General features: G+C 43.3%; 1 protein-coding gene across 1 annotated transcript in view; it reads right to left on the bottom strand.

Moving 5' to 3' along the window:
• Positions 1–204: 204 nt before the first annotated feature.
• Positions 205–27,638, bottom strand: part of POLE (DNA polymerase epsilon, catalytic subunit) — a 236,966-nt gene continuing 209,532 nt past the window's right edge. Inside the window, exons 38-50 of the mRNA XM_033955915.1 lie at positions 23,503–23,723; positions 23,140–23,344; positions 22,152–22,224; positions 19,888–19,988; positions 17,078–17,203; positions 16,304–16,436; positions 15,534–15,717; positions 15,227–15,358; positions 7,849–8,042; positions 4,305–4,505; positions 4,072–4,197; positions 3,745–3,834; positions 205–1,232 (exon numbers count right to left, since the gene is read on the bottom strand). Coding sequence (XP_033811806.1) covers positions 1,110–1,232; positions 3,745–3,834; positions 4,072–4,197; positions 4,305–4,505; positions 7,849–8,042; positions 15,227–15,358; positions 15,534–15,717; positions 16,304–16,436; positions 17,078–17,203; positions 19,888–19,988; positions 22,152–22,224; positions 23,140–23,344; positions 23,503–23,723 — 1,909 coding nt within the window. The 3' untranslated portion in view covers positions 205–1,109. The remainder of the gene's footprint in view (positions 1,233–3,744; positions 3,835–4,071; positions 4,198–4,304; positions 4,506–7,848; positions 8,043–15,226; positions 15,359–15,533; positions 15,718–16,303; positions 16,437–17,077; positions 17,204–19,887; positions 19,989–22,151; positions 22,225–23,139; positions 23,345–23,502; positions 23,724–27,638) is intronic.

Genomic DNA, 27,638 nt, shown 5'->3' on the forward strand with positions numbered 1-27,638 from the left:
GCTGAACCGGAATGTACGCAGGTAGGGCTAGTCTAAGTTAGGGCGCTGGTCTTTCACCAGACGGCCGCTGTGTGAGCGGACTTCTAGGCATGATGGACCACTGGTCTGACCCCGCAGCAGCAATTCTTATGTTCTTAACAAAACTGAGTTAATCACCAGGACTTGAGGACACTGTGCTATAAATGAACTACAAGAGGCTTTTGTTTCTGAAAAAGAACATTTCACTTTTATTAAGTACAAATTAACAGAAAAAGGAAAAGAATTCAGCAAAACAACCAGAAAATGATCTCGATGCTGAAAAAGAGAACTGCAAATCCTTACACACAGTGCAGGACAAGAGACCAGTGAATATCATATATACAAAACACCTTCACAAACTCGTAGCAAAAATGTCCAAGTTCTAGGAGATCCTGTTTCTTCTTCACCAGCATCGTCAGGACCTCTCTACCCTCAGCTCATTAAGGAGCACCTTCCATCCTGTAGAAATTAATTTAAGATCAAGACTATTTGTCTTCCACAAGCCGTCACCCGGAGGAGCCTTTTTGGCTCATTTTTGGGTTGAGCCAAGTTTCTGGGGATTTATTAGGGTTAATAAAAAAAACTCTGAATTTCATTCCAAGTCCTGGCATGTTCAGAACTGTAAAATTCACACATACAACCATGTTGTACATTAGTGCTAAAAAATTACATTAAAAGACTATTTTTAACTTCCTGCTGGATACGACAACTCCCCATACTTTCCTCCAACAGTGCAACTTTTTTTTTTTTATAGGGGCTCAATAAAATAAAAGTAAGTGTTCCTCATTTATCCTTTCAAAGGCTGAAATTTGGTTTATTACAGAAGTATATGCAGCCTCAAGTTTGGTGTTGGATCCACACATGGACTCAATATCTTCAATCAGGGAACCAGCAATAAGCAACAGTGGTTTATTGCTCCCTGCATTCCTCCTGGGAGCTCTAACACAGAGCTAAGATTACAGGGTCAAACACATGACCCGCCTGTACTGGAGGGACAGCCAGCCAGTAGCCATGCTGGATAAACAGGTCGCAGGTGTGCACTAGTCCTGTATCAGAAGGCAAGCTGATGAGAAAGCTTGTGTGAAGGGAGCTCACTTCCTCGTCAGGGTAATGTGAGGATTCATCTGCAGCAGCCACTCTATCATCTCCAGGAGGTACGGCATATTATAATGCCGGGCAATATTTCTAAAGACAGAAATCTGCTCTACAAATACCTGTGGAATGAAGAGGAAAATTAGGGGGAAATGCTGTTAGAGGACACACGCCAACTCTAGAGACTATTTTGATTTTAAAGCATTTTATTGGCTGTAAACATTCAAGAAACAATTGTGACCAAAATAACTTACATAGTAACATAGTAGATGACGGCAGATAAAGACCCGAACGGTCCATCCAGTCTGCCCAATCTTATTCAATTTAAAATTTTTTTATTTTTTCTTCTTGGCTATTTCTGGGCAAGAATCCAAAGCTCTACCCGGTACTGTGCTTGGGTTCCAACTGTCAAAATCTCCGTTAAAACCTACTCCAGCCCATGTACACCCTCCCAGCCATTGCATAAGAACATAAGCAGTGCCTCTGCTGGGTCAGACCAGAGGTCCATCATGCCCAGCAGTCCACTCATGTGGCGGCCCACCAGGTCCAGAACCTGTATAGCAATCCTCCATCTACACCCCTTCATCCCCCCTTCCCTCAGGAAATCATCTAATCCCCTCTTGAACCCCAACACCACACTCCGTCCCACCACACCCTCCGGAAGCGCACTCCAGATGTCCACCACCCCCTAGGTGAAGAAGAACCCCCCCAGCATTGGTTCTGAATCTGTCCCCTCCTAACCCCTCCGAATGCCCTCTCATTCTTGCAGTCTTCAAAAGCCTGAAGAATTTGTCCCTTTCCACTTTCTCTATGCCCTTCATGAACTTACACAAACTGTCCCTCTCATTTTTAACATGAACCCCCCTCTCCCTTCCCCCCTTTTAGCAAAGACTCCAAATGGAAAAGTAATATTCTACTGGTCATTAACCATCAAAACAGCTTAAGCTTCATAAAATAACGGATCCCTTTACATTTTCCCCTTCCTCTCCTGTGCCTAGTTATAAACCAACTAAGGAGACCAGGAGTCTTGGTGTCTACGGGAGCGAGGGCTGGCAGAGTGAGGCGCAGTCCGGACCAGGGAGCAGTTGACTGAAGTCGGCATGATCTGTGTGGAAACGGAGCTGTTCAGCGCACTGACCGTTAAGGAGACTGAGGGAGGTTTCTTTTACATCGGAGGAGGTGTCCTGTAGTTGCGTGTTGTGGATGATAATGGCGGTTGATCGGTTAAAACGGCTGATGGACTAGAGACGCTGAGAATGATGATCTGACTGAAGTGAAATTGAGACCCCCCTGACTCTTATAACATCGTGTTTAAAATTTCATTTATTTTTACTGTTTTTTATTTATTTTGTTTTACATCTTTATTTTAAATTTTCATTAGAATTCCATTGTCTAACGGTTTTTTGGTTTCTCTCTTAATTAATTCATTTATATATATTTAGTTTTAATTCAAATAATTTTAATTTAATTTACTTTACCCACTTTATTATTGCAGGGATGTACACTTGCTTCAAAAGAATATGGCCGTAATGAGATCAATGTTTTCTATGTATTCTTGTTAGGATGCTTTATATCTCATTTACTCTATTCTTTATTTTTCCTTTCTATTATTTGCTAATTTGTTTGTCCTTAGGTACTTTAGTTAGATTGTGAGCCTTCGGGACAGTAAGGGAATTTCAAAGTACCAATTCTTTATTCATTTATCTTATTTTATTATACTCTTCAATGTATATTTCTCTGTAAACTGCTTAGAACTTAACGGATTTAGCGGTATATAAGAAATAAATTACATTACATTACATTATAAGTCCCAGGACTCCTATAGAGCAAAAAGCAACTTCTGCTCCCTCACCCCCAAGTAGAGACTCTTTTTTGTTAAAGGGGTTCTGACAGTTCTATTCTAAGAGTTGCAAAAGGGTTTGAATACCCAGAATGAAAAGCACAAAAGTGAAGGGACCACCTATCCCGCCTCGTCCGAGATACAGGCTGCTTCTGAGGCTGTATAGGGTAATTACAAGGCTGGTGCAACTATTAAGCAAACTAGGTTCTGGGAATGGCATTAATACACAGTCTGCAAATCAACATTGCTGTTTCTCTCCCCTCTTATAGGATCTGTGACTGCAAGAGACTGGAGGAGGAGGAAAAAAAATGATCACTGCATCCCTCCCCTTCTCCGTCCACAAACTCCGTCCACAAAGTCCTCAGCAGTGTTTAGAAAAGGAAGAGCCTTCACTTCCTTCCACTTGCAGATGTAGAAAATGGGAAGAGCAGCCACTGTTTCCTCTCCCCTCATCCTCCTTAACAGCTGATCAAACAGCTGCCACCGCTGCCTCTTACCCCACCCCCACCCGTCACTGTGCAGCAGAGCTAAAAATGAAAAGGTAAGAGAAACTCCTGCTGCTTCTCACCCTGCCTTCCCTCTCAAGACAGACTTGTGTGGTGCAATGGAGGGAGGAGGACGAATTTTCAGTTATTTACATTTTCCGTGTGAAATCCTAGAATTTCAGAAGTTAATTATGTGTTGGGGAGGGGCTGCAGGGCTGAAGGTCCATCAAGGGTGCTTCATTCTCTCATACCGGCCCTGACTCACTAACATTCACCTAATGTACTGGGGAAAGCAGTGTACTCACGTACTTTTGTGGAGATGGTAAGATCAAAATCTCCAGCACAGCTGCAGTATATGGGCATATTAGCTTCTTTCACCCCTTTACACTTCAGGCAGACCTAAAAATGTATGTCCAAGATTAAAAGCCAGACAACGACTAGCTGTTTTGAGCAGAAACAAACACTTGGCAAAGAGGAAAAGGAGGAACAGAGCAAAGAGATGGGGAAGTAGCCAGGAGGAAAATGAAATCAGACAGAGGCTCAAAGAGCAACGTAGGAAAGGATCCAGTTCAAGGAATACTTCTAATCCTCTCTAGGGTGGTAGGAAAAAGCACAACACAAGCGAATGCTACTTACCAGGTCCTGCAGCGTGAAGGCCATTAGTTTCTTCTGTAGCACCTCCACCAAAGCCATCTCAATTGATTCGGAATCATACGCTGCCTGACAGTTTGTGCAAATCCACTTGGGTAGTGCAGACCCATCCTGCGTGGAGAAAGGGGAAGGAAAAAACCCAATAGGAATGAAACATGCCAGAAAACTAAACAGGAATGAACAGTATATCTATCTCGTTGTATCCTCAGCACTCTCACCTGCAGGGTGGAAGGGTCTTTGCAAAGGTCCAGGTCCCGACAGAAGTTACAATTCCTGCAGATAACTTCTGACAGGATGTATGACCGACAAGGATCCTTAAACTGGGCATCCTCTGAGAATTCACCAGTATCAATTAAGCGCAAGAGATCTCGTTTCAGCTTATTCACTTGATTGGTAATGTTTGTGTCTAAAGACAACACCTGAAAGGCAGCAAAGATAAATCATCACACATTTGGCCACTTCCTCAGAAAAGGTCCTTATTCCTGAAGCCTCCTGTAACCAGGCTCTAATAGCATAAGAGATTGTATGTCTGCTAGAGGCCAACCAAATTTCTGTTTCGACACCAAAACCAGCTCGAAATCCAGATTTGGCTATGTTTGGCTTCAATCAAAAATACCACTGCATTTTCAGCCGAAACTAAAATTCTACCCCACCCCCCTTGACCATCTCTTCCCTACCCTGCCCCCCCAACCAAAAGCACTGCTCTCCTATAACTCATAGGCCCTACCTTAGAAGCCCTGATCCTCTAGTGGCCTAGTTGGGACAGAAGTGATCCCCAGTTATTTTTACTCCTGCCAAGTCCACACTCAAAATGGCTGCTGCAGTATTCAGCAGTAGTCTTGGAAGACTGACACTGAAGGTCCCTGCAGCCATTCTGACAACAGAGACAGCAGGAAGGAATGACTGGGGGATCGCTCCTGCTCTGGTTAGGCCACTAAATCACCGGGGTTGAAGGTAGACTTGGAAGGGGGAGGGAGGTTTTGTCTGGGGGGTGAGAACAGGCTGATTTCAGCTTCAGCTGAAAATGAACAGCAAATTCTGGCCACAGATTTGATTTTGACTGAAACTGAAAAGGAAAAATTATGTTTATCTGATAATTTTCTTGCCTTTAGTCATGCCTAACCAGACCAGAACCAATGGGTTATGTCCATCTACCAGCAGATGGAGACAGAGAAAACATAGTCCCGAGTTTCGTCCTTTAAGGGTTATTGTGCAGCCTGGAATGTCCATTATTTTGAATAAAACTACTATATTTTTCACTCCATAAGATGCGCCCTAGATTTAGAGGAGGAAAACTAGAAAAAAAAAAAATAATTCTGAACCAAATTCTCCCTGCCAGGCTCTGTACCCTGTTCCCCCTCTGGTGGTCTAGTGGTAGACCAGGACAGGGCACAGGACAGGCAGGCCTAGTGGCTGGCAGGCAGGTAGGGACAAGGCACAGGGCAGGCAGGCAGGCAGAGCCCCCGCTTCAGCACTAAAGCTTCCTAAAGTTACCAGCTGATTCCAGTTCATAATCAGCTGAGTCAGTTCAGATTCTGTTCCTACTATAGGGGGGACAGTTAGTTCAGATTTTTAAAGAATCATACATAGATCTTGGGATAGTGTGGAGCAATGATTAAAGCTACAGCCTCAGAACTCTGAGGTTGTGGGTTCAAAGCCAAGCTGCTCCTTGTGACCCTGGGCAAGTCACTTAATCCCCCCATTACCCCAGATACATTAGATAGATTGTGAGCCTGCCGGGACAGACAGGAAAAAACTGCTTGAGTACCTGAATAAATACATGTAAACCATTCTGAGCTTCCCTGGGAGAACGGTTTAGAAAATTGAATAAATAAATTATTTAAAACCTGGATAAACCCAAGTTGTCCCTCAGCATTGCCCAACAAAGTTATTTCCAACCTCAAGTCTCCGAAGGCTGCCAAGAGTCCCAGTTACTAGGGGGAGCTACTTGGCCTGTTTCATCTTTTATAGACAATGTGCAGGAATGCATCAAGGTTCCTATACAGGACCACAAATCCCACAATGCAGCAGGGCGGCACCTTATAACCGAGGGCTGACGTCAAAGCCTCCTGTCAGGCGCTGGAGGCATTTAGGCTGGGCTTACCAATGCACCAGGAGGAAATGAGATGGAACTAGAACTTCTCCTCTGGGCCCTTCAGCTTCCTGTGCTCCTGAGCCGTCCTTGTCAAGGCCCTGATAGAGGAGCTTTAACGGGAGTCTCATGTCGATGCCAAACTCCTTGGGTTTGGCGGAAGGCTCCTGCGGTGACGGAACTTGGGTCTTGGCCTTCTCCTCTGGGGCTTGTGTCCGGGTGTCACCGATCTCGGGCAGGCCATGCTTGATGAAGACGGGAGCTTCACGTCGCTTGAGGGCGGCAACGGCAGCGGGAACCCCCACTCTCGGGTAGTCCTGGCCATATTTTACCTTCCAGGCGAGCCTCGTGCGCATCTTCTGCAGCAGCTCGTGCCAGCAGTTCTGCATGCAGGTATTTAACAGGTCAGGGGCTCCTCGACTGGGGCTCCAATGGCAGCGGGAGACGCTGTGTTTATGGAACCCGTAGCCTTCACGTGCCAAATGGAGGAGGGAGGGTAAAAAACGGGGCGAAGGTTGTGCCGCAATTAAATACAGGTATGGGCGGAGGGGGAGGGGTGGTTGTGGTATTCGCTCCATAACATGCACTCTTATTTCCACCCACTTTTTGGGGGGAAATAAGAGTGCAAAAAATACAGTAGTTATATTACTAAGAGGACCCCCTCTTGAAAGCCTGAGTTAATCACGAGCAATTTATGTTTAATTTTCAATTTGTGTCGCAAATCCTCAGTGTGAGGTGAGGTAGAAATTTTCAAACTTATAACAGGAGAAATTTATTCGCTAAATAACAAAAAGTGTTCATCATGTGAACTTCTGAAGAGATCAAAGCTTCCTCCGTACAATATGCAATGATACTGAAAAGCACCTAGCTGGGTTTTTGGGTTGATTCAAGCCATTGATCGTTTTTGGTAATTGAGTGGTAAACCTCATGGCAGGTTTGACTAGAGCCGGTTTCAGGGACATACACAGCCCTTTCTGTCCTCCTCTTTGCCTCACTTTCATTTCCTGGTAGCCATTTCAAATTGTCGGCTTCCAGTGTGGCTGTGCGACTGGCATCGGCTCCTGAAGACAAGTACCAAAATGGAGCTGCACGATCCATTCACCATCCGCTTGGAAACAGAAGAAAATACTGCATGATATCCTTTAAGGATGAAATACTGGGACTATTTTTTCTCAGTCTCCATCCGCTAATAGATGGACATAACCCATTCGTTCAGGACTGATCTGGCATAGATGTAATGGAAAAAACAAAAGGAATTGACCCCAAAATATCCACGAAGAAAAAAATCCAGAAAAAACGTCCCTTTCTATTGCAAATGCAAGCAGTGTCTCACTTCTGGCTCACCACACAATTGTTTCCCACGTATTCACCTTTATAGGACCCCCAGGGACCCTTGAAGAAGACTTTTTGTTGAAACGCGGACTGTGTTGGGTCCTGTATCCCTAGCGGACTAGGTCCTTTAAGGCTTTTATGTGGATGATTTATTTTTATGTGGATGAAATTATTTTATGTGGATGATTTCAGTGTACCTTTGGAACTTTGACACTTTCAAATAAAGTCCATTTAGGAACATCGTCACTCCACAGAGTTTTTTTGGTTTTCTATAGATGTAATGGAAAGCTGGTTTTGATCAACCTCTGTGTGCCTGACCTTAACCCTGCCCACCTCACCTTACAAACGTATTTAATGAATTCTAGTGCAGGGTTATTGAGTGGCAGGTATGAGCCAGGTAATACTGGGAACATCTCAGAGGGCTCGGTGACATGACGGGTGCCTGTAACTTTCTTCTGGATCTTTTGGGCGATGGTGAAAAAGCTCTGCGTGAGTTCATTGGCAACATAATCCTGAGAGAAGGTGATCATACCTGAAGGAAGGACCAGAAATAAACAGAAGAGAGAGAAGAAGAAAAGGTGAGAAAACGGTAAAGAACAAGAGAGTTAAGTAAATTAACAATAGCAGACACAATAACATACAGATAAATAAAGAGAAAAAGCAATTAACATATTTAAAAATATAAAATTGCAATCCTACCAAAAGGAAAACAGCAGCCACCTCAAACAAATAGCAGCATAACTCAAAAAGCCAGAACGAAAGAAGTTATCCTGCCATTGTATCGGGCGATGGTGCGCCCGCATCTGGAGTACTGCGTCTAATATTGGTCGCCGTACCTAAAAAAGGATATGGCGATACTCGAGATGGTTCAGAAGAGAGCGACACGTTTTGGTTTTTTTAAATCTTTATTTATTTTATTTCTTTCAACAAGTGTACAATATTATTACAAATAACTCACTTGACATTCTTGAACAATCTAATATAATAAAACGCTAGGCCGTGCATGCGCACTTCCTATGCGTGCGCCGGTTTTCCGTGAGCTTTAGCGACCCATAGGAAGTGCGCATGCGTGGCTTACGGTCTGGCCTGCTCCCTGTTGAAAGACGCAGCGGTAGCTACTCTCACGATCCCCGCCTGCATTCCCTCCCTTCCTGTAAGTTGGCCATCCCCGCCGCTGTCGTTCCCTTGCGCACCAGTGCTCCATTATTGCTCTTGGCGCTTCCCTTACAGTAACTTTGCCGTCGCTATGATGTAGGGACCCGCAGGTAGGAGTGCGCATGCCCCTACAGTACTCTCTCCGCTCTCTCTCTTCCTCCCCCCCCCCGAGGCGGATGTCGACAGCGGCGGCCTGAGTCGGATGTTGGCCGCGGCGGCTGCATGCCGCGGCAGCCAAACCCGGAAAGCATTTTAACATAAGTAGGGCATGGAGTTCAGGAGGAAGGTATGGGGGGGGGGAGGAAAATACTGCACAGGGAAGTGGGGTGGGAGGGAAATGCTGCAACACACGGAAATGGAGGGGCAGAAAAGGGGTTGATGGACAGGGGAAGAGGTGCTGATGAACAGGGAGGGAGGGCATAAAAATGAAGACAGGCCTACTGCTGGACAGGGGGAGCAGGAAGGAGGTGATGATGGACAGGGGGAGGTAAAACAAAGGGAGAAGGGCTTCTGCTGGATAAGGTGAGCAGTGATGGGGTGGCGGAGGACACAGGGGAGGTAAAAGGAAGGGAGAATGGACAGGGGGAGCAGGCAAGGGGTGGTAGTGGACAGACAAGGAAAAAAAAAATAAAAAAGACAGACAGAAATACAGAAAGCGGCTAAGGAGAGAGAAAAAAAAAATAAAGACAGACACACACACATATATTCTAGCACCCGTTAATGTAACGGGCTATAAGACTAGTGTTATTATAAATACTTTAAATCCCACCACCTACCTCCCATCCCTCCCCATATCAACAAAATAATCAATCCAATCATATATATACATATATATCCCTCCTTTATATTATAATTAATCTTATATTAACCTATCCCTCCCCCCACCCTTTCTTTCTATAACAACTTATAAGAAAAAGCAATAAATATACATTAATCATTATGATAACTTATTAATGGCCCCCACACATCCTTGAACTTATTGTACTGCAAGTAATCTTTTCATTTTGTATATATGGCACACAGAGTTCCACCAAAAACTGTAGTTTAATCTAGTATAATTTTTCCAATTGTACATTATCTGTTGTATAGCCACACCTGTAAGGATCATTAAAAGCTTATTGTTATCAGCAGATATTTGACACTTAGCCCTCATACACATTTCAAACAACACCGTATCATAAGATAGTGCCACATGATTTTCCATCATGAGATTAACTTGGTCCCAAATTGAGTACCAAAAAGCCTTAACAAATGGATAGAGAGAGAGCGACACGTTTGATAAAAGGTATGGAAAACCATTCATACGCTGAAAGATTAGAAAAACTAGGGCTCTTTTCCCTGGAGAAGCGGAGACTTAGAGGGGACATGATAGAGACTTACATCATGAAGGGCATAGAGAAAGTGGACAGGGACAGATTCTTCAAACTTTCGAAAACCACAAGAACAAGAGGGCATTCAGAAAAATTAAAAGCGGACGGATTCAGAACCAATGCTAGGAAGTTCTTCTTCACCCAACGGGTGGTGGACACCTGGAATGTGCTTCCAGAGGGAGTGATAGGACAGGGTACGGTATTGGGGTTCAAGAAGAGTTTGGACAATTTTCTGAAGGAAAAGGGGATAGAAGGGTATAGATAGAGGGTTAAATACAGGTTTCTGGACCTGATGAGCTGCCGCGTGAGCAGACTGCTGGGCATGATGGACCTCTGGTCTGACCCAGCAGAGGCACTGCTTATGTTCTTAAATCATAACATAATTGCCATATTGGGACAGACCAAAGGTCCATAATATCCTGTTTCCAACCCAGGTCCCAAGTACCTAGCTAGCAGAGCTTTTCTCTTTCCTCGTCCCTGTAGGTCCTGCACCTCTCTCTCTTCCCATGGGTCCAACACCCGTATGTGGGTCTGGCACCTCTCCCTTCCCTCCAGCTCCATGCCACCAACCACCCAGCACCTGTTTCCCTTCTACCCCCAATCCCCAGACCAGATCCAGATCCCTTCCCTTCAGCTCCAGCTGTCCAGCAGCCTAAGCAAACCTCTCCCTCCTTCGCAGGTGCAGCAGCAGTAGCCCCCCTCCCTATCGCGGAACCAACAGCCCTCGCACTCTTTCTCTAGCTTCCTGAACGCCGGCAGCAAAAAACCCCCAATCAAACACAACAAACCTGCGACTCTCTTGGGTTGGCCCCTTGGCACCTTCTGGGGCAGGCCTACCAACCAATTGGAAGCTTCCTGCACGCAGCACTGCTCTGGGAACCTTCTTATTGCTGAGTCCCTCTTGATGTAACTTCCGAGCAAAATTGGAAGTTACATCGAAAAGGAGGGAATCGGTGGCAAGAAGGTTCCTGGAGCAGCACTGAATGCATGAAGCTTCCAACTGGCTGGTAGGCCCACCCCAGGAGAGTTGCGGGTTTGTTGTGGGTTGTGGTTTTTTTGCCACCGGCTTTCAGGGAGCCAGAGAGGGAGGGAGAGCTATTGGACTCACAATAGGGAGGGAGGGTGGCGCTGCTGGACTCATGAGGGGTGGGGAGGCAACTCGTGGCAGATCCTTTACTGCAGGGACAAGCCCATTCATCGCCGTGATTGGCCTTGTCCACATACCCGCAGCAACCAGTCGATTTCGTCCCCTGTTCCTGCAGCCGTGGGAAACAGTCACCGTGTCAATCTCTACTAGCTAGATGTCAAGTAATAAAACAGTTTTAAGCCGCTTATCCTAAGAATAAGCAGTGGATTTCCTCAAGCCATCTCAATAATGGCCTATGGACTGTTTCTGAATGTTTATAAGAGCTTAATTCTTATGGTTATGACATGTATGTTATGATGCACTTTTTGTAAGATCTGAAAATTTAATAAAGATTTACAAAAAAAAAAAAAAATTCATCCAAACCTTTTTCTAAACCCCACTAAGCTAACTGATTTCACCATATTCTCTGGCAACGAATTCCAGAGTTTGTGTGAAGAAATATTTTCTCTGGTTTGTTTTAAATTTACTACTCAGTAGCTTCGTTGCATGCCTCCCATTCCTAGTATTTTGGGAAAGCATAAACAAGCAATTCACATCTACCCTTTCCACTCCAATCAGTATTTTTTAGACCTCTATTATATCACCCCTAGCCGCTTTAGCCTTTCCTCATAGGCAAGTTGTCCCATCCCTTTTTATCATTTTTGTTGCCCACAGTATTCAATATGTGGCTGTACCATACAGCGATTAAAGGGCATTAAAACATTTTCATCTTCGTTTTCCCTTCTTTTCCTGATAATTCCTAACAATCTATTTGCTTTCTTAGCCATAGCCGCACACTGAGCGGAGGGTTTTAACATATCCTCAATGATGACACCTAGATCCTTTTCTTGGGCATTGACTTCTAACACAGAACCCAGCATCACATAGCTATAGTTCGGGTTCCTCTTTCTCAAATGAATCACTTTGCACTTGCTCACATTAAACATCATCTGCCATTTTGATGTCCAGTCTCCCCGTCTCACAAGGTTCTCTTGCAATTTTCCACAATCCTCTTGTGATTTAACAACTTTGTATCATCAGCAAATTTATTTATTTTTTAATCTTTATTCATTTTCACATCTTACAACAAGTGTATAATATTCAATTAAAAAACAAACAAACTTTTTGACATTCTTATTTATAATCATTAAAGTATAAAATAATCCCTCCCCACCCACCCCATCCATTAATAATAAACCAATTAACAAACATCATATATCCCAATCTCACCCTACCTATATCTTATATAATAACAAGGTGTTTAAGGTATCTGATCATTAGAATATGTAATATGTGAATTATAAAATAAAGAATTTAAAAAAAAAAAAAGAATATGGGCATCATAAAGAAGGGTATCACAACCAGGACGCGGGAAGTCATCATGCCACTGTATCGGGCGATGGTGCGCCTGCATCTGGAATACTGCGTTCAGTATTGGTCGCCGCACCTCAAGAAGGACATGGCGGTACTTGAGAGAGTCCAAAGGAGAGCAACGAAGCTGGTAAGAGGGCTGGAAAACTGCCCATACGCCGAGAGGCTGGATAAGCTGGGTCTCTTCTCTCTGGAAAAGAGGAGGCTCAGGGGAGATATGATAGAGCCCTTCAAAATCTTGAGAGGCATAGAGAGGGTGGATAGGGACAGGTTCTTCAGACTGAGAGGGACAACGGGTACGAGGGGGCACTCGGAGAAACTGAATGGGGATAGGTTCAAGACAAATGCAAGGAAGTTTTTCTTCGCCCAAAGGGTCGTGGACACATGGAATGCGCTACCGGAGGAAGTGATCAGGAAGAATACAGTACAGAGATTCAAACAGGGATTGGACGGATTCCTGAGGGACAAAGGGATCGTAGGGTACTGAAAGGGGTGCGGGGACAAAGGGTCAAAAATTGGATGGGAAGATAGGACTTCGAGGAGAAACCAAGGGGTGATTCAGACAGGTCATGACCTGTTGGGCCGCCGCGGGAGCGGACTGCTGGGCGTGATGGACCTGTGGTCTGACCCAGCAGAGGCACTACTTATGTTCTTATGTAATCAATGACCCCCAAATCTTTTTAAAATTGCGATATATTCCTTGCTGTATAGCAAGCACTCTCTCCATTTTATAAATATGACAAACTGAATTCCACCAAAAGGTATAATTAAGTTTAATATCATCAGCAAATTTAATTATCTCACTAGTTATTCCCATCTCTAGATCACTGATAAATATGTTAAAAAGCAGCGGTCCCAGCATAGACTCTTAGGGAACCCCACTATTCCATTGAGAATAACGGCCATTTAAATCTTCTGTTTCTCATCTTTCAACCAGTTCTTAATCCATATTAGGGCATTACCAACTATCCAATGACTCTCTAATTTCCTCAGAAGTCTTTCATGAGGTACTTTGTAAAATACCTTTTGAAAATCCAAATACACAGTATCAACTGACTCACCTTTATCCATGTGTTCATTCACCCCTTCAAAGAAATGCAGGAGATTGGTGAGGCAAGATTTCCTTTGACTAAATCTATGTTGGCGTTCTCTCATTAACCCGTGCTTATGTATATGTTATGTCATTTTGTTCTTTATAATTGTCTCTACCATTTTGCCCGGCACCAACATCAGACTCACTGGTCTACGATTTCCCGGAAACCTTTTTAAAAATCAGTCACGTAGGCCACCCTCCAGTCTTCCAGTACTATGCTGGATTTTAAAGAAAAATTACATATTGCTAATAGCAACTCTGCAAGTTCATTTTTCAATTCTATTAGCACTCTGGGATGTATTCCATCCGGTCCAGGTGATTTGCTACTGTTCAATTTGTTGAATTTACCTATTACATCTTCTAGCATTAAAGAGATTTATTTGAGTTTCTCTGATTCATCAGAATTAAATACTCTACTACTACTATTTATCATTTCTAATTTCTATAGTGCTGAAAGGCTTATGCAATGCAGTACATTTTAACATTCAATGGACGGTCCCTACTCAGAAAAGCTTACAATCTAATTTGGAGAGATAGACAGGACATTCAGGGTTGGGGGGATTCTGGCAGAAGGAATAATGCAATGGGTATCTGAGTGATTGGGAGTTAAGAGTTGAAAGCAGCTTCAAAAAAACATTGTAGTGAAGAGCAGATCAGTTTGTTGCAGCTCGCCCCTGAAGCAGTGATTATTAATCGCAAAATAATGTCTCTGTCGGACGAATGGATACTTGACACCAGTGGTTTTTGGGCAGTGACGACTGAAAAAGATAAGTGACTATGGTTTTGATGCTTTTGAACTTATTGTATTGAATAGTTGATTGAACACTGTGGGGATTTTTAAAACGAATGGACTGGGCAGAACAATTATTTTTTTGAGATATTAAAGCAACTTAATTTGTTTATTGAAAATTTCTATACTGCTACTAATGACTGTGTAGTCAATTCAGAGCAGTTTACATTAGCTTCAATTACAGTATTGCGATACATGAGCTTCCATAATGGTGTTACAACACCTGAGCTTCCGTAATGGTGTCATAACACCTGAGTTATTATGTTACTTAAACCTATACTTTTTGTGCTTTTTTTGCCACTGATTGAGTGTGAGTTCTGGCTTGTATTCTACATTAGGCCAGGCTCTGGTGAACACCGAGAATTTTTTCTCCACAATGTTTATTTTTATTTAAAATTCTTTATTCATTTTTTAAAACTTTCAATAAGTGCAACATAAGATACAATCACTTGACGTTTTAACATCACTTAATATTCCATCAAAAACTAATACAAATAAAATATCCCCTCCCCTTATACCCTCAATTGTATTTAAACATAAGAAAACATAACATAACAGATTCTATCAATGGGTTTGGTTGCTTATGCTACTTGAATATTGTAATACTAGTGTATTTATTGGTTCAAGTGATCCTGTGTCTGTGTGTAGGTAGTTGAAATCACCCATAATTATTGTGTTACCCAGTTAGTTGAACTCCCTAATTTCTGATAATGCTATATGAGATGGCTGCTGCTGTCTCTTGATAGAAATTTTGGCTGTGATGTCCATAAAAGTGATGATTGGTGCAGCCCAATAAAATAAGAGTACTGACCTGGCATAGCACCAGCATCTGCCTCAGCCTCCTGGGATATCTGACTGGTCTGTTTTCTCTTGATGGGAGTACATCCAGGGGCATTGCGCTTCATTTCCTCTCTCATACTGTGATACACAGCTACAATGTAAGCTGGTCAAGGGGGAAAAAAGGAAGAAAGTCAGAGGGAAAATCATTCTAGAAACAGAATCGTCCATTTGAGAGCAGGTTGATGGGATGCACGAAGGATAAGTCTAGATTAGGTGCTCTGCAGTGATAGGGTGTCCATGTGCTCAATACAAGAACAGCTGGAGGGGGGGAGAATCACCTGATACAATCATTAGGAAATAGCTCTGACAGGAGGCTGCCTGGGGCAGATACTGGACAATGTTCCAGTTATTTTCTAGTGAATCCTCCACATCGTCTTTGGTGTCTTCATCTTCTGAATGAATCTCCTCTTCATCCTCTTCCTCATTCCCCTCATTATCCTCTCGATTTCCCTCCTTCTCCTTCTGAAAAGTAATTACAACACAATTGACACTAATGTTTCACAGATTGGCATGAGTGTGCACCGAGACCCTGCCTGCATACATGCTCGAGTTTCTGTGCCCTGCCACGGACCCTTTTGAGGAAGGGCTGGAACGCAGCAAGAGTGCTGCAGTCCAGAGCAGAATTTTTGGGCATCACATCCAGGCGGCAATGTTGGACAGGTAGGCTGAGACTCGGGCAAAGATTTCTGTAAAGATATCTGGTGTGGAGAGATACAAGGGGGTGCTGAAAGGTCCTCAGCCCCACCAACTAACTTCCTAAATTCTGAGCATTATTTTTCCACTGTAGCTGAAAAGTGTGTTATTTAATTTTTCATTAAGTGCCAATTTGCAGAAACGAAATTCTATGTTTTGACATTGTTTCAGACCATTGACTGAACCATATCCGCGTCATTCTCTTATTGCTTGGGCTGAGAACTTTTCACCCCTTCGTAGATCTGGGAGTCATCAGCATACAGACAGCTTTTTTTATACAATGTTTTCCGTCAGCGGGCTGGATAACGCACTGTAGAATATTAAACATTTCTCCCACCTTGTCCAAGAGCCTCACCTCTCCATACTGGACACTGGATGGAATCTTTCCTTTGATGCCGCCATAATTAGCTGGATCCATCCATAGCAAGAACTCCCAGCAGCGGGAAAGCGAGATGGTGAGGGAGTGGAAAATCTCACGAGAATGTATGCTGGAGGGAGAAGAAAAACAGAAGATATGCCTAAGAATTGTGGCAGAAAAGAAAGCAAGAATTAGATTTAAAAAAAAAAGAAAATGGGGAAAATGTAGAAAACAAAAAATGGAAAATCCTATGCCTTTGCACTGCCCTAATAATAAACCACTACAAAGGCTACACCTAGTATGCCATGAGGAAGAAAGATAACCCCTGACGGGCGTGCATTAAACCAGCTACATCAGACAAGATCCTTCTTTGAACTAGCCTACTTCAACTGTGTTCAAAATATGTCTGCACCGAAATTACTTGACATAATCTGCAAGAAGGTAAACAAAAGTTTATGAACTGCAACTGATTATGTTCTAACAAATTATATGAGGACGCACAACATATAATATGTTCATATGATGAGTCAAAATGTTGTGTGATCGTGGCACTGAGGTACCCCCCTCTTCAAACCCATCATGCGCCCAAGAGGGAGAAAAAGCCTCAGACTAATGTAGCAGTGTAGAACCAAAAGGTACAAATCAAAACTGTTTTGGATACTTTCACTGGCAAAAAACTCCCTCAAAGAACAGCTCAGGTTTAGAAAAGGGCAAAGTCACTATACAATGCATTTTATTTTTTGGAAGGGGGAGGTGTTTCATCCCACTTACCTTTTAGTGATGTAATCTACATATGCAATGGCATCCTCGATTCGCCGTTTCTTTGTACAAAGAATGATGCGGTTGAAATTTGCATAAATCACAGAAGAGCCCAGGCGTTTAAACTCGGCCACCAGTCTGACAGCCGTGTCGAAAACGAGCAAGAAAAGGGCAAAAAGAAAATTAGGGATCGACGGCATGAGAGGAAAAATTAAAATTAATATGCTCCTTCCTCAATATAGTCCAAGTAGACATTGGTAGATAAAAGACTAAGGACTCCTTTTACGAAGGTGCGCTAGTGATTTTAGCACGTGCTACACTGCCACGCGTGCTACACGCTAACGCCGCCATAGAGCTGGCGTTAGTATTTTGGGTGTAGCGCAGGGTTAGCGTGCACTAAAAACCCTAACGCACCTTCATAAAAGGAGCCCTAACTGATCCATCCAGTGCCAGGGGTGTCGAAGTCGGTCCTCGAGGGCCGCAATCCAGTCGGGTTTTCAAGATTTCCCCAATGAATATGCATGAGATCTATGTGCATGCACTGCTTTCAATGCATATTCATTGGGGAAATTCTGAAAACCCGACTGGATTGCGGCCCTCGAGGACCGACTTCGACACCTGTGATCCAGTCTGTCTTATTATTCCGGTCTTTTCGCATCCCAGCTGCCAGCCACAGAAGCCTTATGAGTTTGACAAAAACACTGCTTCTTATTCAAGTTTGCTTTTGTTTTTTTTTTGCTTATTAGTGCTCTGCTGTCCTGAGTTGATAAGCTTGCAAGTTCCCATACACAATTTCCAGTTCCACCCACTTCCAAATCTTATCAAAGTTCTATACATTTTAACAGCCACCAAAAACACAAATTTTGTAAAAAGCAAGGCATGGGGAGATAAAGGATGTTGCCTTGTTAGCCACAGAGGGGAAAAAAGCACTTGGTAATTCTCAGTTTAATCAGGCCTCCAGGCCAAAGTGCAGACATTCATCACAGGTGAATGGACTCTGCAATATTTATACAGTGGTACCTCGGTTTACGAGTGCACCGGTTTCTGAGTGTTTTGCAAAACATTCGCAAAATCGGCGTCTCGGAAACCAAGCGTGCGTCAATGTACAAGCGCCGCCCCCCCCCACACACACGCGATCCGACATCCTCCCGGTACCCATCACCCACCCAAACACATCACTTAGCCCCCATCTGGCACCCGGCACCAACGCACAGGACATGCCGGTGCCCAAAGCTCTGTCGTCCTGTTTGCTGGGCCTTGAGCATCTGCGCATGCTCAAGGCCTAAGTTCCTGCTCTCTCCGAGATTCTCGGAGAGAGCAGGATCTAAGGCCTTGAGCATGCGCAGATGCTCAAGGCCCAGCAAAAAGGACGACAGATCTTCTGGCACCGGCACGTCCTGTGCGTTGGTGCCGGGTGCCAGATGGGGGGTAAGTGATGTGTTCGGGTGGGTGATGGGTACCATGAGGATGTCAGATCATTGGGGGGGGGGGCCGAAGCGAGTGGGGGGATTCCGGATCATGGGGGGATGGAGGATCACGTGGGGGGGGGGGGCCTTCATGAGCGGGGTGGAAGCAATGCCAGTTCTCGGGGGGGGGGGGTAGAGCAGTGACACTGGCCTCGGGGGGGGGGGGGGTGGAACAAATCAAGCAAGTTTCCCTTACTTTCTATGGGGAAATTCGCTTTGATATACGAGTAATTTGGTTTACGAGCATGCTTCTGGAATGAATTATGCTCGTAAACCAAGGTACCACTGTACTCCTGATTTTAGTGCAAAGTACGGTTCAAGCTGCTGAAGAAACTTAAAGATTATTTTATAAATCAGAGCCTGACTGAACTCAATTGGTTTCAGAAAACCAAATCTGTGACCGAAACTGACTATTCGATTTTGGCAGAAATGAAACCATAAATGAATATAGCAATCAAAGAAACTCACTCCCCTGATGGTAGTGTGCCCCCCCCACACAATTACCTTTGCTTCTCTCCCCTCCTGGTCTCTTCAGGTGCAGGAATGAACCTCACTCGATCCTGCCCCACACACTGATACAATTGCCACACGAGATCCTTGCAGCCATTTTGTGGTTGGAACCAGCGCTCTCTGCCTGTCCTGGTTCCAACCACAAGATGACAGGAAGTCTTGGAAGCCATTTCATTTCTGTCCTGTTCACTGCTCCAATGGAGTGGCGTTTGTTCCTGCCCCTGAAAGGGCCACTAAACCATCAAGATTTCTCAAGGTAGGCCCAGGGAGGGCCTGCCAGTGCTGGGGGACCCCAAGTCTTGGTTTCAGCTGAAAATAGACAGGCACTTTTGGCCAAATCCAAAACTGAAGTTCAGTATATCTATATGATCCTTCCTAGAACACGGTCTGTGTCTCCCTCCTTTTTTTCTCCCAGCTAAGTACTTGGCTTTTTTGTGTTTTGTTTTGTGCACTTTTTTTGTTTAACTTTGTGGCACACTGCTGTGTGACTGTACACTGTATACTTTACTCTACAGTCAGGTGGGGTTCAGGTTTTTCTTGGACTGTGTCTGAGGTTTTTTTTACTGAATTTCCCAGCTGACATGTAAGAGGACATGTTGCCTTATTGGCTAAAAGTACCTGACTTGTAATTATATATTCAGTCAGTGTGTCTGAGGCTCGTTTGATTACTTTGTTGTGTACAGTGACAGTTCACAAGGTAGCGACTTTTTTGTCTACTTATTATATACCTTAAAAGTAAAAATTTGACAAAAAATTCCTTTACAATTTTATGTGCCTTCCTATCTTCATGGCTGGGAAATCTCTGAAAAAAAATCTCTACTTGTTCCATTTTATTGTGCTACTCACTGGAGGAATAGCTTCTTCATCATACCGTGCAGTGTCCGATGGAGTGCTGGGTCATATAGCAGAGAGGATGGAGATCCCAGCCAGCGGTAGAAATGCATCACCTAGGATTTGATATTTTGTAGTCAGAAATTACAAATGCTTCCTGATGTTGATGGAACTGCTCAAGTATGACAAATGTTTCTTCAGTTCAAGGAAAGACTCATGTAAGGGCCTGATTAAAATGTTAAATTATACTTTATTTGACCAAGCACAGCTTGAGAAAAGTTATCTGACAGAGAAACTTGAATTTATCTGAAATTGGTATTCTGCTTTTTGAAGGAGGGAGTGCATTTTGAGCCTTAATACAGGCCATTGTGGAAAGTAAATTCTTTCCTTTCCTGATTTGTATTATGAGGTCATTTTCCTCTCCCCCCAACAAATAATGTGAACTTAAAAAATACAGTGGTACCTTGGTTTACGAGTGCACCGGTTTGCGAGTGTTTTGCAAGACAAGCAAAACATTCACAAAATCGGCGCCTCAGAAACCGAGCGTGCCTCGATTTGCGAGCGGCGCCCCCTACCCCCGCGATCCGGCACCCCCCGCCGCTTCTTACCGTCATCTGGGCCTGGGCACCGGCACGTCCTGTGTGTTGGTGCCGGTGCCCGAAGATCGGCCTCCTCTTCTTGCTGGGCCTTGAGCATCTGCGCATGCTCAAGTCCCGCGAGTTAATGTTCTCTCCGAGAATCTCAGAGAGAGCGTGAACTTGCAGGCCTTGAGCATGCGCAGATGCTCATGGCCCAGCAAGAAGAGGAGGCCGATCTTCGGACACCTGCACCCAGATGACGGTAAGAAGCGGCAGGGGGGGGGGGTGCCAGATCGCAGGGGGGGGGCCTTCGGGGGGAGCAATGCCGGTTCTCGGGGGGGGGTGGGGGGGAAACGTATCAAAGCGAGTTTCCATTATTTCCTATGGGGAAACTCGCTTTGATAAACAAGCATTTTGGATTACGAGCATGCTCCTAGAACGGATTATGCTCGTAATCCAAGGTACCACTGTATAGGCTTCTAGCATTCTTCCCATTTTTATTTTTTTTAATCTTTATTGAATTTTCAAACTACAATTGTGCAAGCAACATCTATGAATAATATTACATGAAAAACACAATGAACTTACTGTGAATTATATACAATTATTTTCCCCCACCCTCCTTCCTAACAATTAAGTAAAAAAAAAAAAATACTTGCAATATACAAGCCATAAAGTCCCTTAATCCAATTCTAATGTAAATCCCTCCCCCTCCCTCCCACCCTAGATGTGTACGTTTAAAGGTCCATAAATAAAATCCGATATTATTCCTTACAAAATTTAGTCAACGGTTCCCAAACATCCAAAAATTTCCTATATCACGCCTGTTGTATGGCCATTAGATGTTCCATTTTAAAAATATGACAAAGATTCCCACCAAAAGGTGTAATTCAACCTATCCCAGCGAAAAAATATGATCATGTCACACCACTAATGATTAAATCACACTGGCTTCCTATTTCCCACCGAATTAACTTTAAGATTCTATTTTTAGTATTTAAAGTACTAATCTTTAACGAACCACAATTTATGTCAAGAATAATTATTCCATACAATGCCCCACGCTCTCTACGATCATCTTCTTCAAACTTACTAACAATTCCCTCTTTGAAAATCGTTGGCACAAGAAGAAATGATATGTTTTCTGTTATGGCTCCTAAATTGTGGAATTCTCTCCCAAATTATATTAGAAATGAAAAAGATCTTTCATCTTTTAAAAAATTATTAAAAACTTTTTTGTTTCAAGACGCTTTTGATGTGTAATACGGCCTATCTTGGACCCCTTACATTTTGCCACGAATATCAAACTCATTAACCCCCTTCCCTCCCTATTGTTTTTTTCCTTTTATGTAATTTCCAATAGAGAATGAAGTTGTAACTTTTCCCTCCTTTCCTTCTTCAATCATGTCTGTCTCTAATATGATTGCTAAAATGTTAATTGATTTAATTAGTTTGTATGGTGTTTAGTTTGTCCAATTGTATGTGAGACCACTATCTAGTAGCTTTTTAAATTGTACATCGCTTAGAAAATTTGTATAAGCGATTCATCAAATGGTAATAAACTTCCAATTCTTCAATATAAGTTGTATGGCCACCCCTGTCATTATAAAGACATTTTGTTTAGTTGTGTTGCTTGGCGTATGATTATTATTGTAGTTTTTTTAATATATTTCCAAAAGGAAATTTTAAAAAGTGCATCACCTGGTTATCCGCATAAACATTGTGATACTGGGTGATCTCTTTTACCCATCCCACCACCATGCTCTTCAGAATCCTGCCAAAGGAATCAAGAGGGTTACTCACACACACACAAAAAACCCACTGTTGCCTTCCAAATACTATTGGGCTTCTCAGGATCCTGCCAAAGGAACTGGGGCAGTGGCACAGCACAACCTTCCCTCTCCCATTAAGTATTTATAGTCTACAGGGAACAAACGCCAAACATAAAAGATAGAGGTCACACTAATACTGCACCATTCAAATCCTTCAGAAGCTTGCCAGGGAAATCAAAGGGGGAATAAAAAGCTACACCTGGAATGCCCAAGTTCAGTCTTTGAGAGCTGCAAACTAGCTAGATTTTTAGGATTTCACTACTGAATATTCATGAGAGTGCATTGTATGCCTACTACCGCTACAGTATGCAAATTTCTCTCATGCATATTCAAAAGGAAATCCTAAAAATCTGGCTGGTTTGCAGCCCTCAAAGACTGAACTAGAACAGGCCTGTCCTATACAAATCACTAAAATAAATAAAAAAAAGAAAAAGAAAGAAGCAGCAGAGGAATATTAATTGGAGGGATTGCTGTAAGGGATGATATGATCTCCCATAATGCCTTTGCTGACATTGGTTAGGCCAACCAAAAATGCTAAGGCTGACAATTGCCATCAACTAGGCCTTTAGAATCCTGTCAGCCAAAGGTCAAAACAAAGTACTGCCCCAACATACACAGTACTAAGCCCCTACCCTCATCAGGTCTTTACATCCTGGAAAGAAGAGTCATCCCAAACAAACCACTCCACCCATGGTTTCTTTTAAACATTGTTCTTACAATGCAACTATACTTTCTTATTCAGGTGAAATGATTATATCCACAGTATTTAGTTCAGTTCTAAAGAGAACTGCTTCATCAGTGAAATCTAGCCTGGCTTCATCATCCCTCACAGAATCTGTAAAAACATCAGATCATACCTGAACGTGTTGGAACAAAGTGCAGTTTCATCGTAACTGGCCAATGCGCTGGCTGCCTGATTGCCAGTCATCATCTCCTCCAGGGAGGCCTGCTGGATCACATCAAAACTGATCCCCATACTGGATGCGCCCTCCATGTCATTGATGTGATGGGACTGTAGAATGGTATTCACTGCCAGGCTCTGAATATCCAGCTCCACACACACTGACAACAAAAGAAACCACTATGCATGAAACAGAAAAACCTCTCAAGAGTTTAACTGTAACCTCAACTCACGGATGCCCCTCCACCCAATCATCCCTCAAGACCCAAACACCTGCCTCCTTTCCCTGTTATCTTGGAAGTGCCTCTCCTCCCTTCACCTGTGGAATAGCATCCCGAGTTGTTGATTTCAACTGAAGCTTTATCGTCAAACTCCATCACTAGGCGGTTATCATCTGCCTCTTTGCCACCAAGATCTGGTCGTGACGTTGGTGACTGCCACAGCAAGTGATTGTGTCGACAGAGGTGACGTGAGAAGAAGAGGTCAGAACCAAACATGGAGATATCATCTGGAAGATTCCCAACAGGAATGTGATAATACCTAAGTAGAGACCATCATCAACAATTAATGCCCTGCATCACAGCAAGACGACAAAGAATACCAAGACAGCAAAGAAAACAATGCCTTTGACAACAGCCGTACAACTTTGAACCAAGCAATATTGGCAGCTTGAGGGTAGTGAAGGAGAGTTTGAAAGGAAGGAGAAGAAATGGGAATAAATAGGAAATATACATTTATTAAAGAATAATTGCTTGAACAATTCTAAGAATAAACTTTAGACAGCGAGTCACAAAACCTTATTTGAATTTCAAAAATCTGGGTTTAGTCTTTCTTGCTTTAATGGCGTCACATCTTGACTTCTGTAATACTTTATATATAGGACTACTAATGAATGTCTTAAGGCAGACAGTCCAAAACAGAGTATTGGGAGGTAATGATTTTGAAGCTGCATTACCAATGTTACAAGCATTGTATTGGCTTCCTCTTTGTGTACGGTATACAAAACACAATATCAAAGAAAGACAATTAATATAATATTGTTACAGAGTGTAGAAATGCATTCATCTAATAATACATATATACATACATACTTATTAGATGAATGCATTTCTACATTCTCTAACATTTTTTTTTTAATTCTTTATTCTTTAAGGAGAAAGGTAACTATGATAATTTTAAGTAGATCTGGGGGCCATTAGAAAGTTATTGTAATGAGTGAACATCATTTTCCTTTGTTAGATATATATAATTTTATGGGGGGGGTTGGGGGAGAAAATTTGATCGTTTTTAATAGGTTATGTTTCTACTTGAGTTATGTTTATTTGTAGTAATTGAAGGTGAATGGGTGGGATGCGAGATAATTTTTATACTTTATGATTATATGTGTAAGATTTTCAAGTGTTACATCTTTGTTCTATACTGGTATAATTTGGTACACTTGATGATGGATTTTAAATGAATAAAGAATTGGGAAAAAAAAAAAATTCTTTATTCATTTTTTTTATTTTTTAAGTTCAATAAAATTTATTAGTATTATATGGAAGAAAATACAAAATGAAAACATTTCAAAAGCATAAACTTTTATTCATTTTTTTAAACTACAATTGTGCACAAGAGATGATGCATTTACACAAAATATTAACATTACAACACAATAAACTTAATAGAAATAATGACAAGACTTATTTCCCCCCCCCACATTTTCCAATTGACCAACTACTCATAAAATTACCTGTAAACAACCTATCTATACCTCTTAACCAATGCTAAAACATACCCCCCTCCCCAGGATGTGTATGTTTTCCTCATTTATATAAATAAATCAATCCTTACAATATTTAGTTAATGGTTCCCAAACTTCCATTAATTTTTTTATATCCCTTTTGAATGGCCATAAACTTTTCCATTTTAAAGACATAACAAAGGGATTCCCACCAGAATGAATAATTTAATCTATCCTAATTTTATATTAATTGTCTCTTTGATATTGTGTTTTGTATACCAGAAATATTTTAAAATGTGTAATATACACACACCTCCTCTGGCCATTAAAAAACAATCTATACGACTCTTCTTTTTTTTTTTTTTTTAAATCTTTATTCCTTTTTATTTCTCTCAACAAGTGTACAATATTATTACAATTAATTCACATAACTCACTTGACATTCTTACACTATACGACTCTTCTTGTCCCGAACAGCTGAATGGCAGGAGGCTTCTTCAGGGCTTCCCCTGCCAGGTCTGCATGTGTCGGTCGCTTTCTCTAATGACTATCAAATGGGATTATGGCGGACCTCCGCGAAACTCATTTGCATGTGAAATTTCAACATCGATTGGACCATTCACCGGTACCGCAGCAATCCACAGAATTTTAATGGCAATTTATGAGCATCCGACCTCTTGTACTTTAATGGTGTTGGCAGATGGCCCCTCTCCCCCCCAACCTACATCTTCAGTCAATAAAATTAGCCCAAATGCCTCACCCCCCAGCAGTTAGAAAGCCATTAAACACAATGGGAGACCCCATGACAACACTGTCAAATCTTGTTCAAACTTAGGTCATGCATATAGGGAAAAAGGAGAAATTAGGTTCTTACCTGCTAATTTACTTTCTTTTAGCTTCTCCAGACCAGTAGAGGTTAACTTTACGAATGGGTATATATCTAATCATGACCAGCAGGTGGAGACTGAAAACAAAACTTTGGGACAGTATATACTATCCTCCCTTCTCTATTTCCCTCAGTCTGCCGAATAGCCAAGCAGAACCAAGAACTGGAAAACAGGAAGAAAACAATACTCCGAACAGGAGTAACAAATAACATACCCAAATGCTGTTGGAAAATGCAGAGGAGAAATACCCGAAGGAAAATGTCCCCACAGCTCGCCAGCTAAGCCAGCCGAGCCACAGCCGCTGTTCTTTAATTCTCCCCGGCCCTAGAAAAATACTAGAACCCGCAGCAAAAAACAAAAACTGCCCGCGAAAACAGCCCCAACAACAACAACAACAACAGACAGGGTGGGGACCTCTACTGGTCTGGAGAAGCTAAAAGAAAGTAAATTAGCAGGTAAGAACCTAATTTCTCCTTCTTTAGCACTCTCCAGACCAGTAGAGGTTAACTTTACGAATGGGACGTACCAAAGCAGTCCCTCTCACGGGCGGGACCCCCGAAGGGCCGATACCAGAACACGCTCACCGAACACCGCGTCCCGACGCGCCTGAACATCTACCCGATAATGTCTAACAAAAGAATACAAGGAGGACCAAACCGCAGCCTTACAAATATCCACCGGAGGCACGAGCGACGACTCAGCCCAAGAAGCCGCCTGACCCCGAGTGGAATGAGCCTTGAGAAACTCCGGAACAGGCTGCTGTTTCAGAAGATAAGCGGAAGCAATCGTCTCCTTGATCCAGCGCGCAATAGTAGCCTTAGAAGCGCCAGCTCCCCGACGAGGACCAGCCAGGAGGACAAAGAGATGATCGGCCTTCCGGAATTCCTGGGTCCGCTGCACATCAGAGCGAAGGACCCGACCGACATCCAACTTGCGCAGCTGCCGTTGCTCAGAAGAGCCCTCCCGACCACCCAAGACCGGGAGAACCACCGATTGATTGACATGAAAAGGAGAAACAACCTTCGGCAGAAAGGAAGGAACAGGCCGCAAGACGACCCGCTCCCTAGACAACTCCAAGAAGGGAGCCCTACAAGAGAAAGCCTGCAGCTCAGAAATACGCCTAGCAGAAGTAATGGCCACCAAAAAGACCGCCTTCAAAGTAAGGTCCTTCAAAGAACAGTCGTCCAAGGGCTCGAAAGGCGGGCGCACCAAAACAGAGAGAACCAGATTAAGATCCCAAGAGGGAACCGAGGGCCGTAGGGGAGGCCTAAGCAACTTGGCCGCCCGCAGAAACCGAATCACATCAGGAAGAGCCGATAAACGCTGACCTGACACCAACCCTCGAAAGGCCGACAGGGCCGCAAGATGAACCCGGAGAGAAGACCAAGCCAGGCCTCTATCCAGGCCATCCTGCAAGAACTCTAGAATGTTAGGCAGAGAAGCGCGAAAAGAGGTCACTCCCCGCGCCCGACACCATTCCTCAAAGAGACGCCAAACCCGCACATAAGCCCGAGAGGTAGAAAGCCTCCGGGACCCCAACAGTGTAGCGATCACCTTGTCTGAATATCCCTTCTTGCTAAGGCGACCCCTTTCAAGAGCCACGCCGTAAGACAGAAGAGAGACGGGTCGAACATGGGAATGGGACCCTGCATCAGAAGGTCGTCCGAGAGAGGCAGAGGAAGAGGAACCGCCACCAGGTGCCTCACCAGATCCGCATACCACGGACGTCGAGGCCAATCCGGAGCCACCAGCACCACCAAACCCGGATGGTGAACAATGCGAAGAAGCACTCTGCCCACCAGCGGCCAAGGAGGGAACACATACAACAGCCCCTCCGTTGGCCAC

Source organism: Geotrypetes seraphini, chromosome 8 (genome assembly GCF_902459505.1).
Source record: "Geotrypetes seraphini chromosome 8, aGeoSer1.1, whole genome shotgun sequence".
NCBI classification, from domain to species: domain Eukaryota; kingdom Metazoa; phylum Chordata; class Amphibia; order Gymnophiona; family Dermophiidae; genus Geotrypetes; species Geotrypetes seraphini.